This window comes from Lepisosteus platostomus, chromosome 4 (assembly GCF_059453375.1).
Source record: "Lepisosteus platostomus isolate fLepPlt1 chromosome 4, fLepPlt1.hap1, whole genome shotgun sequence".
NCBI classification, from domain to species: domain Eukaryota; kingdom Metazoa; phylum Chordata; class Actinopteri; order Semionotiformes; family Lepisosteidae; genus Lepisosteus; species Lepisosteus platostomus.
In genome coordinates, this window is record NC_142614.1 from 66,893,365 (window position 1) to 66,907,058 (window position 13,694).

A 13,694-nucleotide genomic window follows, 5' to 3' on the forward strand; every position below is an offset into this window, starting at 1 on the left:
ATAAAAGGAAATAGAAAGTCACTATTTGGGGGATTATTAATCTGACAATTAAATGAAACTCTTCCATATGGATAGTCTTCTGGAACAAAATATGCAGGAAATAATGAGACACAGACTGTAACCAATTTGTTTCTATTAGGCCTGATGGCAGAATATGCAACCCCAAACGCTTATGATGGAAAGAGAAATAAAGCTGTCTTGGTGCACTAATCCATATTTTGACAATAATGTAAAGTTCTGGGTGATAAAATAATAAAAAGATGTAAAAAAAATGACAATCTCAGTGGGTACAGAAGACGGGTTTTAATAATGATATTCTATATAACAGCTTATTTCAATTCACCAAGAGTACATTTTATAAAAGAATAAATACATTTAAAAATAGACCTTTCAAATGAAAAGATGAGAATGCAAGTGAAATAATTGTACATGCTTTTGTGTTTTCTCTATTCTCAGCACATATAAGAATTATTCTTATAAAGGAGGGTTAAGACTGTTGCCTTAAAATCAGAGAACATTAAGAAAGGATCTATACCTCTCATTCAAGTAAACACAGCCTCTTGTCTACACAAAATCAGCCATGGACAAAAATATTGCTTTTTGACCACATTATCATTGATCCAGTAGGGAAATATTATCAACACAAATTTAATGGCAGGGACTCTATTTACAAAACCAAGGCCCAGTCATAATTACTATATGAAAAAAAAGCCAAATATACTATATAGAAAAATATAATATTTTTCTACATGGACTTTATAATTATTCCTGATTTTTTAAAAGAAACATTTGTGCAATATTTTGTAGGCTTAAAGTATCAACATATATAATATCAACAGTATTTCACGGTCTTTTTTGGTATTATCATTGGCCTTTGAGCAATTCATGCTTATTATACCAAAATCATACCTGAAACATGCTGATGGGCTGATGGTCAAAATGTTAATAAAGTCTTGGGAAACAAATACTGAATGTGGCAGGAAACCAAAACGTATTTCATGACAAATAATGGGATGAACTGTAGATATGGCCCTATGCACAAGACTTTTTAAAAGTTTAAAATGTTTTAAAATAATTTAGTTCTGAATGTACATGAAACACGAAGCAGGGTAAATATTATACAGTAAAACAATAACATTCTAAATAAATTGTTAAAATGTGTTCTGTGGAGCAGAGCAGAAAAATCCCAGCTTTGCAAGGCTTTCTGATTTACAAACTGTTAGACCGTTCATCAATACCTGCACTGTATAACTAATTCTTTACCAAACTAAACTACTTTATCTCCATGGATAGATATACTAGTACTGTATATAGTATGTACTGTACATCTCAAACAACAGAGAAGCTCCATTAAAACTACTCTAAAGTGCATTTATGACAAAAAAAGAACAATAAATTACAAGATAGAAAGCAAAACATCTCTATCATGAAGCTGTTGAGCATTATCCAGTTTTTTTTTTAACTTATCTTTAATCGCTGATCCTCATGGCGTGGATAGTGCAAATAATTCAATTCAACTTTTAAAACAGCAGTCCAAAAATGTATGACAAAAGTGGGCTCAGTGCAATTTAAACAATCTGATTGTGCAGTGGGGTTCTATTTTAAAAACCAGAACGAATGAGTTCCAATTAACATTTCGAATAAAAGATGGTAATGATACTGTAGCAGACGCCTTTAGCAAATGTACCTGCTCACAGTTAATCAATAACATGTATAGAGTTTTATTACATCACCCTCTGTGTCATTTCATTAGCCCCTCTGAGGTCTTTGCCCTCAAGGATGCTTCATTAATTGGTAAGAAACCTATTTAGGATGGTGACTTTTTTAGCGAAAAGACAACACCTGCAGAGAAAGACATTTGATTTGCATCACGGACTTCAAATTAGTATCATCCCATATTTACCTCACTTTTTCCTCCAAAAAAGTTAATTGAACTTTTACCCTGAAACTATCTAAAAAAGTTACGTACAACTGAGCTGTATTCTTAGGCACTTCAGAAAAGCAATAGCAGTGGAATAACTGTTTCTTAACAACATATAACGTATAAGAGATGCAGCTGAATGTATTTAAACTTCACAGAGCTTTTTTAGTTGGCCTTGTCTATTAACTTTAAAGTTTCCCCACATTTGGCATAATGAAAGTGCAGAAGATTAGTTTTTGTCTCCACTATCCAAAGAGAAAAAAATACACAAATGAGATCAACCACACATTCCAACACACAAGGTTAACCAGCACCAAAATAATATATACAGCACATTTGGTAGCTTAATTCCACACGCTCAATGTACAGTATTTAAATAACACAGAAAAATAAAATAACCATAGACACCAACATTGAAGGACTAACTATAACCTGCAAAATATTAGTTATAAAACTTAAAAACAGGCATAAAACTGAAAACAAAACCTCTATGGCATGTCACTGCAGCAGGTGGTGTAAACCGAATGTTCACTTGCCTGGTATGAAATCCACTAATTTGGATATTCAAAACAAAAGTGTAAGGTTGACTGTCAGTGCAGAAAAGTCTACCTTTAGTACCATTTTGACATTTCTAACAATATGGTATATAAGAAGAGGTGTTAAAAACAGAACAGATGAGTATTCTCACGCTTTTCATGATTCTCTCCATATATTTCTTAATTCTCGTTAACCACTCAAGTGACTGGAATGAAAGCTGAAATTTGCTTATGTGAAAGTACCCCAAATGGGGTAAAAGTGTGTGTAAAAAAACTCATTATAAAAATTATTTATCATCTATAACGATAAGTTTCTAACTCAACTGCAAACTTCAAAAGGTTGCCATACACAAGGAATGTCAACATGTAGTTGAGAAATGTAACTTTTTTATGAGTTCTGTGTTGAGCTCAGTCCATTGCTGACAGACAAAAGGTTGAAAATTGTAGCTTTTATCAGGGGGAGGTGGGTTTGAGTAGGGCAACTTTAACTAAGTAACACCTTTAACACACAGTGTAGACATCTGTTTTAAATGGATACACAAGCAAGCTTATTTGTAATGTTAAAAAGCTCTTAATGTTAAAATGATAATAATATCAATATTAGAACAATATTGATATAAAATTATTATCAATAACTCCACAAGGGTTTCTGTACCATTGAGAAAGGTGTCCAGGAAATATAATATACAGCCAGTCTAAAACAGGTCACAGGCAAATCTCTTCAGGCAAATCACTCTGAAAGCTGAAATACACTTACAGTATTATTCTCATTTCTCAGTTAGAACAAAATATCTCCCTTTCTTATTCCTCAGCTACTTTTTTATACATTTTAAGCATTTCCTTACAGAAGATTAGTTAATCCCTCCTCTAAAAGTTTTATTAAAATAGTACTTAATGAGCACAGTAGGGCTAATTTAGGATATTTTTACAAGTACTGAAAATCTGCTTATAATTACAGACCCAGTTTAAGATGAATTCTTGTGTAACACACAAAATAAATAACCAGCTAATAGAAGACATAGGGAAATGATCAATTGCCTTTATGTGAAGGAGAGTGATCTAATGAAGTGTGTGCCCCACAATGGTGTTATCTTTAATAAGAAAATGGATTTCTGCATCACACTTTGTAAATGATGAGTTTGAAATAAGACACGGACGGCTCTATGAAACTAATAATGTGCTCATACTGTAACTCATTTGAAGATATTACAGTACCAATCTATAGAATGTTGGAGAATCTATAAAATATTGTTTTCCTATGTTAATGTTTACTATATACTGTACATGTATTTTAAGTCCAGTGGAAGTCCAGATGACTGCCATTGTTGGCAACAGGCACTTTTTGGGGATTTTTAATTGGTCTATTTTGATAGCTCTTCATCTTCATCCTGGCTGTCCAGGTCCAGCTTCAGCGAGTTCAGGGTTTGTCTCACCATCACTGACTCCTTTCTCCTGCAGACAGAACAGAAACAGGACTTGTCTCTTTCTGCTTCAAGCTGCGTCTTGAATATAGAGCAAAGAAATCTTCCCCTTCCCCCTCCTCATAGTGTGACCTTAACAGCCCAGCCCTGTTCTAAGAAATGTATTGAAGATGGCAGTCTAACTGTACCATGTGACCCTGTTTTACGTGTGCATTAAGATGGACATTAAGAAGATACAGCATGTCAAGTCATGAGATTTTTATAATCAATATAAATCATTTATGTCATACATAAATCATAACTGCAAAGTGTCTTAGTGAAATGATTAAATCATTAGTATCTGCAAACAAAAACAGCATTCCTAAATCCCATTTACTCCCAGATTTAGTCCCAGATTACTCTTGTACTTGCATACAAAAGTAAACTTGTTACCGAACAGTATAAATAAAATTCTTTTGAGGTTAAGACACATGAACTATCATTAGCGTTCTGGTGCTACAGCATGCTATTATAGAAATATACTGAATATGCAGAACACCACCACTATCACTTGCAGAAAGTGGAGGATTTATTTCAAAAAGGAAAATGTTAACGAAAATTAAAACAACATTAAAGAAACTCATACTGGAGAATTGTCGGTGCTGTTTTGTAAGTGCAGTAAGGAAAAATTGTCATTGAAAACTCAAAATCTTTAGGTTTCCATTCAAACCACTCTCTCCTGTAACATATGGAATATTTTGTGGTTTAAACAGACTCAATTGAACACTTTTTATTCATGACTGTTGATAATTTTTGATTGAAAATGCTCACATGCAATACTAAACAGCTTTAAACTAACTCTGTTAATTAAAGTAAGCCCTGTTACAGCTTAGGAATAAAATAGTTATGTCTTTCATCCTGCAGTAGTTTTACACAGCTTCCTGATAAAAAGGAGGGCAGGCTTGCAGGGCCAATACATATTTGTACAGTAGGTGTGAGCATTTGTAACACATCCCCATCTGTAATGGATTAAATCAACACAAAAGTGAATTTATCTTGTTATGAAAGAATGGAAACAAAACAATATAGCTTAGACATGAAAGCAGTGCGTCCTCACTCTGAGTCGTTCCCAAATTATGAGAATGAAAATGTTTTTAAAAAGATAAGTAACAGGAAAGTGAATACAGCCACTGGCACAGCCACCCTCTAAACCAGTTTGATTTATGAAAGTTTACATTTTCATGTCATGTCTTGATTATTTATGAAACACTTATCAAATAAAATCTCTTTTCTTCATTTGAGGTTACTTCTGTCTGGTTGATGGTTATAATATTTGGGTTTATTCCACAGTTAATGACTACAATCATCATTTATGATGCATGATGCTACTAAACACACAGCCTTTTTTGACAGTATAGCACTGACATTCATGGACAAAACAATCAAACTGACTGCAAATGTTTTCTTTAATCTCCTAAATGTGCATTCAGCTTCACTTTAAGACTGCTTTGGTCCGTCAAAGAGCCATGTTACTTCATTCATCATCTAACCAATTCATCTAAATCCGGGTTGCGGGAAAACTGGAGCCTAACCCAGCATGCAACGGGCACAAGGCGGGATACACCTTGGACAGAATGCCAGTCCCTCACAGGGCACACACACACAAAGACACAAACACACACACTCACACCAGGGCCCATTTCCCCAGAAGCCACTTAACCTACCAGTATGTTCTTCAGATTGTGGGAAGAAACTGGAGTGCCCAAGGGAAACCCATGCAAATATTGGAAGAATATGCAAAACCAAGGCAGTTAGCACCTCAAGAATTGAACCCTGGACCCCAGCGCTGCGAGGCTGCAATGCTAACCACTGCAACACCTTGCCAACCAAGCAATGTCATGGTTGAATCATGAAAATCCAAGGTAAGGCATAGATTAAGCAACAGGCTTATCAAAATATCCCTGTTCGCTGTTCCAGGTAATCTGTCTGTGGATCTCTAGCAGGCATTACAGCTGGTAGTTATAGTGGGGATGTGAAAGGTCTGTGGAAGTACATTATGTCAGTGGAAGGTGCCTGTGATTGAAATCCCAGGTAAGATCTTACTTGAGCTGGATCTGCTGGTCCAGGAGCTGTCTCTGAAGGCGGCTGTTAGTCTCACGCTCCTCTGCCAGCTCCCTCTGGGTATGTCTGTACTGGGTGTCTCGCCGGCTCATCTCCTCCTCAGCTTCATTCAGCTGGCGCTTCAGAGACCTTATTCTCTGGGCCATCTGAAACCACAGACACGGCCGTCAGCGACATGGACGCTCTCAGCTACCACAAAACAAACTCACTCACTTCCTGTCAGTGCCGCAGAGTGTTGAAGACGAAGCAGACATCGTATTGAGAAAATAAAAGGCGAGTTTTGCCAACAAATAGAATAATTCACAGTAAAACTGAATTAGTCCACTCTTGGGGAATCAGAATGCATATAGAGGGTCAGTATAGACAGGAGGCTGTCAGAAATATAAAAGCACATCTACTCACACTGTGCAGCCTACTGACTGCCCTTTACACACACCCACAGTAACACTGTCAGAAATATTCTTTATATACGTTCTTGAGCCCAGTTATTCAATGTACAAAACCCCTATCCCACGTTACTTGCTGTTTTTCTGTCAATAGGTCTTCACATTACATTCAAAAAGCATGTCACACAAAATGATTTAGCTGCAAAACCCCTCCTCTCTCAAGAACCCAAAGTTAAACATGATTGCGGCCTCAAATTGGAACACACACACACACGCAGTGTTTTGATAGTTATCTAGCCAACTCTGCATTGCCTCCTTGTGGTGGAAAATTCATTCTCCTACCAGATCCTTCTGTTCTTCAGCCAGCTTGTGATCCTCCTCGAGCTGATCGGTTAACTCTTTAATCTTTCTCTCCAGCTTCCCGATATTGTTAGTCAGCACGATTTTATTCCTGCAAAGCAACACAGCTATGTAAGTAAATGAAAATGAGAAAGTAAATGAAAATGCAAAGTCTGCCTCGGACACCTAGAATTGTGATGAACATTCATCATTCATATAAAAAATCCTTTTCACAGTCAAAATCAGTAAAGGATAATACTGCAGTTTTTCTTAGATATATGCGATTGGCTTATTTTTTAATATGTTATTAATGAGAGGAGGTCATTCAGCCAATATACCTTTCTACCGGTGGTAGAAGCTAAGATAGTTGATCTGAGGACTCAAGTGTTTCTTGACTGAAGCCTAGGTATCAACTTTGAAAACTTAGTGGGGCAGTTTTCCCAGAGCCCTTACAATGTATTGCACTCTTCTGTTCAATTAACTTTGAATAGACATTTATACTTCATTATCAAAAAGGGCGGATCACACTGAAGCCATACAGTACATGGTGACGAACAGCTCATAGATAAAGGAGGACTAAGCAGACAGCTCAGTAAGATGGTTTCAAAAAGTGCTCCCAGAGAATAATCCATCCTGCTCAGGTGGTCTTTTCCACTGACCTCTCTTCAGTTCTCAAGGAACTCTCCAGCTCCTTCACCCTGATCTCAGCCCGAGACACGACCTCCTCCTGTACTCTTGAGTTCTGCAGCTCGTGCAGCTCAACGCGCAGGTCCCTGATCTGAAAAAGCAGAGTGAACCGAGTACAATCATGCCTTGTCTGCAGCCACATTCACATTCACTGTCCTTCACAAATGAACGGTATCCTTCAGAAACCTCTACTTGTAACATCAGAAGACACTAATGGGTAATAAAGAGCTCATTTGAAGTGATGTTGTATGATATCTTGGAAAACTGAAACTGGAACCTCGAGCCTATCCGATCCAGAAAAGAACCTCGTCCATCTGGTATCCTGACATAAAACAGGACACAACAAGACTTTCACTGTTGTTGGATCGTTAAGACTGACTAGATTGTAAAGGAATTTGTGAAGGAAGGTTACTTCTTAACACACTGATTACATCAGCAGATACTACGTGAAACGTGGTGGTATCTGGTCATATGTTTAAAAATAAAAGTCTGATACACGAATAACTGCAACTAATCTGATAACTGCAAAGCAATCTCAAAAGGTGTGATTTAAAAACAAAAAAGGCTTGTCAAAACTGTTTCTCAATTTTTTGTATTATGTGATGACATTTTAGTTTTTTCTTCACACATTAAATGTTCTAACAGAAATGCTGTGGTGAGTTATGATGTGTGTATGTGTGTAACAGAAACAGGGTAAAGATCATGGAACATATTTTCATTTTCCTGCACTCCAATTACAATAAATGCAGCAGATGTGTACCTGTCTCTCCAACACTGTTTTCTCACACTCCACCTGTTCCCTCAAATCTCTTTCTTGTATCATCTTCAGCTGAAGCTGCTCATTCTGTAAAGAGCAAAGTGTTATTATTTTAATAACAAACATACCCCATGTAATTCTCAATCCTGGATGAAAATTAGGCTTTACATCTGTAATACTTGAGAACTGGACTAAAGTCTAAAGTATTAGAAAACTGGGCTTTATATTTGACACAATCGCCCAAGGTGAAACAGCAAAGGTGCATTGATAGAAGAAAAAATACAAACAGTTACTTTAAAGTTGTTAGAACACCTCCAATTTGATTCTTGGAAATACAACTACTACCACCACTGCTAATAACAAAATATCTAAACCCCCATAGCTTGATATAGCACATCCTACAGCACAGTGTCCCATGTCACTATACTAGGTTATTGGTTTGGAAATTGTGGGACATGGGGAAAACTGCAAATTATTTGTCTACCATCAGCACTTACAGAACCAACCTCATTTTCCTTAGAAGTTTCCCAATTTAGTACTGACCCAGGCCAGCACTATTTATTTTCTAAGCTCTGACGAGATCAGGCTTCAGGAAGATAATGCTGCTGTAGTAACACATGTAACTGTATACATCACTGTACTCTTGCGTCTTCTTCATTCTGCATTGAACACCACAATGGCGTCGGCAATAAGAAAGACCTTGTCCTAATGTACTTACACATTAAATTACAGCTCAGTAGTTCTGAAATGAGGACCAGAAGTTTGGAAACGGACGTCAAGGTTTACAGAGATGTAGAACAACAGGTCAGAGGTCAGAATGAGGTGGGAAGCTCACCTGTTCGATGGCTCTCTTGTGCTTGCTTGCCCACCTTTGTTCGGCATCATGCATTTCTTCCAAGTCGACTTCCAATTCAATAATTTTTTCCTGTGCGACAAACATGGACAGTACCACGGTTAATCAACAAAATGCTTTCAATACTTATTATTTTTTTCTTTCAACATCTCCCATCTTCAAAATAACATGGAACTGGTTTGAAAGGCATGTCTATGTCTCTCCGGAAGGAAGATTTCTTCTCTATTTATGTTTTATTTATTACAGGCCTTATACAAACCCTTAGAAACAGGTCATATTTTGAATGGGGGCTTACATGCTGCAAATAACACTATTGCCTAGGATAGTATTTGATACCATGCACATTTTGCCACCAAAGACCTTAATAACCATAATATACACTTGTCTTCATAGAGAATATTTCACCCTTTGTAAACAATATGACATGGAGCTTGTCCCTAGCTTCCTGTGTATACTCAATCCAGGGGGTGTTATAGGCTTCTTTTAAAAAAAAAGTTTGGGGAATGTCCAGATGTGTTTGTGTTTTAATTCCCTGCATTTAATACCACTTTGAGAGTGGAAGGACTGATGTCAGAGGTTGGGGGAAGGACGTTGCTGTCTATGTTCTTGTTTTCTAATTCGTTCTGCTTGATGAAATCTTGTTCTGAGAAGAATAAAAAGTAACCTTTTTGCAAAAATAGTTAGTCTGACACTCAGTTGACATAAATGTTCACTAAACTATGTATACGTATAGTTAAATCATTAAGATGCCATGGAAAGTAAAGTAAGGTAAATAAGAGAAGAGTGGGAAAACACTCTATAGCAAAAAAAAAAAGGATATACTATGTATCCAAGTATGGATGTAGTAAAAGGGCCCCTAGACAGTGCACTCTGCCCATGTACCTGAGCCAGCCTGAGCTGTCTGGTGAGTTCCTCCTTGCTCTGTGCTGTGGTCTGGAGCTCCATCTGTAGGTCCTCTAGGCTCCTCTCAGCCTGTTTGCACTGGAGCTGCAAGCGCTCTCTCAGTTGGATCTCCTCCTCTAGAGTCTTTTCCTTATCGAACAGCTTGTCGGACACCTGCACAGCACACCCAACCACCAGAGCTCAGGTTAATAGCGTAAGGCCCAGCGCAGTGATGCTGTTGGACCACTAATAGCTTTCAATTCTAGAAAAACTTAATTCGCACCCATAGAAATTTCATTTGGGGACAGAGGAAGTCGTTCTCCAGTTCCGTCAACCCAAGGCAAAACTGATCTAAACAGGTCCCAACAGTAACCAGGAAGGAGGAATCCCATTATGATTCTATGTTAACTATAATAGTACATATAAGTGCATATATTTGCTGCTTCACTTTCTTGGCTCAAAGTTACAATGCTCTAATTAACGTGTATACAGTAACATTTAGTTACCCTAAATAAAAGTACTGGAGCATAATTATTATTGCTCGCTCTCACCTTTTGAAAGCTTTATACTAGGTACACTGAAGTGGTAATGGGAGATAATCACAGGTAGTAAAAGACACTCTTGCAACTTGTGTAAAAAAGAAAATCATTATCATGATCTTTTTATCTGTATGCATGTTTGAATATCTTGTTCAAAATATTGATAAACACGTATAAATACGCATTTCATTGAACTTGTGCACATGACAATAAACTGAACTGAACATTACCTCCCCCTGCAAACGGCTGACAGTCTGCTGAGCCCTCTGCAGCTCCTGGGTTTTCTGCAGAACACCCTCCTCCAGCTCTTTCATACGGAGCTGGGAATCATCCTTCAGCTTCTGGTACAGATTCAGCTCTGCTGTGGCCTGGCTTGCTGCTTGCAGGGCCTCTGCCAGCTATGAGATACAGTACACAGCATACCGTCAAATGATGATTAGGTTAAAAAAACTTCAGCTTCAGCCCACTGACAGGCATGCAAAAACAAAACTGTTTATCTAAACTTACATACAGCACATTCATTTTCCATAGCTCCCTTCTAGCTAGAAGGCATGACTCCCTGTGTGGCTGTCTAGTCACACTATACCACACATCTTTACTAACAACAAGCAACTCACTGACCTCTGAAGCTGTATGGAAAATATATTGACAGGAAGATATATCGTAATTACTGTACATTGAGCACTGTTGGTTTTCTTCGAGTCGTACGGTTTCCTTGAACCTACCAAAACCACACAGGCTAGGATAATTCATTGTGTCTAAACTATCTCTAAACTCTGAGATGGCTACAATCCCGTCAAGGGTATAGGCCCCCCTTGAGTCCTATTCTACTTATACGTTCTGATAGTAAGTATCTGAGAATTACAGTGCCTATAAAAAGTATTCACCCCCTGGATTTTTTTTCCCCAGTTTGACATTATAGACTACTTTGTGTTGATGAGTGGCAAAATTCTCAGTTAAATACATCATGGTTCCATGCTGTAACATAATAAAGTTTGAAGAAGTCCAAGGGGGGTGAATACTTTTTATAGGAACTGTACATCAGCCATGAATATGAGCTACAGTACAGTATATATCCAACTCCAATCTAGTTTAATAGAAGATATGGCAAATATATTTTTTTGAATAGCGATGCAGACAATCATGGGTGCTTTATTTCAATTCTCTACTAATTCCACAAATGTGTTGGAATGTTAAATGGTTGAGACAGAGTACAGCTGAAACCCTAGTGCACAGAATTTTTTATGGCACAGTACCTCTGTCTCTATACGGAGCAATTTGCTGTTCAGTTCCATGATCATCTTATCCTGGTCCTGTTTCTGTTGTTCATACTCTTCTTGCTTTCTTTCAGCAAGCCACAGTTTCTCTGACAGGCTTTGAGCATGCTGGTTCTGTTTGCCCAGGTTTTCCTGAATAGTAATAATAAAGTTTATTTATATAGCACCTTGGCTTACAGCACGTGGCTTCTCAAAGCACTTTACATTAAGAAAAAAAAGCACACAATAAAAGGAGACAGGAGAACTACACAATAACCATAAGGATTTGGTATACAGTAGGAAAGCAAAGGGACAGAACCAATTAAATAAAAACCCTTCTAAAGAAGAAAGTTCTAGATTTGAAGTGCTCAGGTAAGGTGACTCTCTAATATCTGTAGGGACAACATTCCGCAGGAGAAGGCCCTGTCACCCATTGTATGTAGATGGGCTTGGGGGACAGAGGAGATGAACGAAGGTTTACAAGGTGGGGAGCAGGAATATATAAAGTCAGACAGGTACTGAGCTGCCAAGCCATACAGAGCCTTTTAGGTGAGCAAGAGGATTTTGAATTTGACACAAAACCTGATAGGAAGCCAGTGCAAGGATGCCAGGATAGGAATAACTTGATCACTTGCACAACACCTGGTTAGAATACTGGCTTCTGAATTCTGTACATAGTGAAGCTTGTTTGAAAAAAATAAACATGACGCAGTTCTAAAAAGTACTAGCTTTATCTAGGTCTGTATAAATAAAAAGCAATCAAAATGAATGAAATAATTAAGACACCTTGTCATTAAAGCCATAAAAATATGCTTCGAAGCTTGCAATGGCAGAATCCATCAATCTGACAGTTCTCTGTGAAAAACTGATAATCAGTGGATGTTCTCTGGGCTATATTTTCATACTCTCAAACTAAACCATGAAATATTACTAAGCTTCTTAACTGACCAATATCTGGGTAGATCCTCAACAGGAGACATAGCCATGATGTACTACTTGAACATACTGTATGCCCAAAATTTGCCAAAACAAGATCAAAATAAAGTTGTTGGTTTTACTCCATATTAGTAGTGATTATTTCTAGTAGTGATTTAATGACATTCATGCACCAGTTTTGACAGAAAAGTACTTAGCCTTACCTCAGCATCTTGTATTTTGTTCTTTAAAGACTGCTGTAAGAAGTTGAAAGCATATTCCTGAGCATTGGCCTCGACCATCACTTCTCTTGCCTCTCTAAGTTCAGACTGCAGAAAAAAAAAAGAACAGATCATGTCACAAAACTGTTGTGTCGAGTCAGTCTGATGTGCTCTACATTTATTAGTTGGAACACAGATAAATGATTGTATTTTATTTTGATTTTGTATGGATCTGACAGCATTTCATATTGAGAAAGAATTACTAGAGAAAATGGCAGGTAGTCATTTACTTGATAACATGACTAATCACCATAATCATATGGATAAAACAGGAGGTTAAATGACAAGCTGCTCAATGTCCAAATGGCCTATCAAAACCAGACATTTCACATTGTTTGATGGGAAATGAAAAGATCAATGTAATTTGCAAGTGACAATGGATTTTTCCTAAGTCTTTACATATTAGAACAAAGAAACACTTCAATTACTGTTAAAACCAGGAATTAATAAGCTCAGCACCAAAACCACCAATTACAATTTGTTAGACAGACCTAGTGATCGCTAATTTGCCTACAACTGAGTTCAAGATTGCTTCAAGTCCTTCACAGCTGTAATCACACAAGTTTTGAAGTGAATCTTACTTTTTGCATTTGAGCAAACTATTTTTTTTCTAATTATTGTTACTTCACAGGACGCCTTTCACGGCAAATTACCATGAAACACAAAACTAACACAGGAATGCAGCCAATTTAGTTGCTGGATATCATTAAGGAAAATCAGTCTGTCTGATCTGTCTGTCTGAAAACAGCTAAAGTTGTTGTGAACAGATCACAAATGCAATGAATCAAAGTGAAAGTCTTTATCTAGATTGTGCAAGGCAG

The 13,694-nt window shown here is 37.3% G+C and overlaps 1 protein-coding gene across 4 annotated transcripts in view; it reads right to left on the minus strand.

Moving 5' to 3' along the window:
- Positions 1–288: 288 nt before the first annotated feature.
- The window catches only part of LOC148673648 (uncharacterized), a 55,110-nt gene continuing 41,704 nt past the window's right edge, over positions 289–13,694 (minus strand). For all 4 annotated transcript variants that reach the window (XM_088630353.1, XM_088630354.1, XM_088630352.1 and 1 more), the window contains 10 exons: positions 12,817–12,921; positions 11,678–11,830; positions 10,652–10,819; positions 9,883–10,056; positions 8,983–9,072; positions 8,151–8,234; positions 7,363–7,481; positions 6,707–6,815; positions 5,961–6,124; positions 289–3,909 (listed from right to left, as the gene is read on the minus strand). In XM_088630353.1, the coding sequence (XP_088486479.1) occupies positions 3,819–3,909; positions 5,961–6,124; positions 6,707–6,815; positions 7,363–7,481; positions 8,151–8,234; positions 8,983–9,072; positions 9,883–10,056; positions 10,652–10,819; positions 11,678–11,830; positions 12,817–12,921 (1,257 nt within the window). In that variant the 3' untranslated portion in view covers positions 289–3,818. The remainder of the gene's footprint in view (positions 3,910–5,960; positions 6,125–6,706; positions 6,816–7,362; positions 7,482–8,150; positions 8,235–8,982; positions 9,073–9,882; positions 10,057–10,651; positions 10,820–11,677; positions 11,831–12,816; positions 12,922–13,694) is intronic.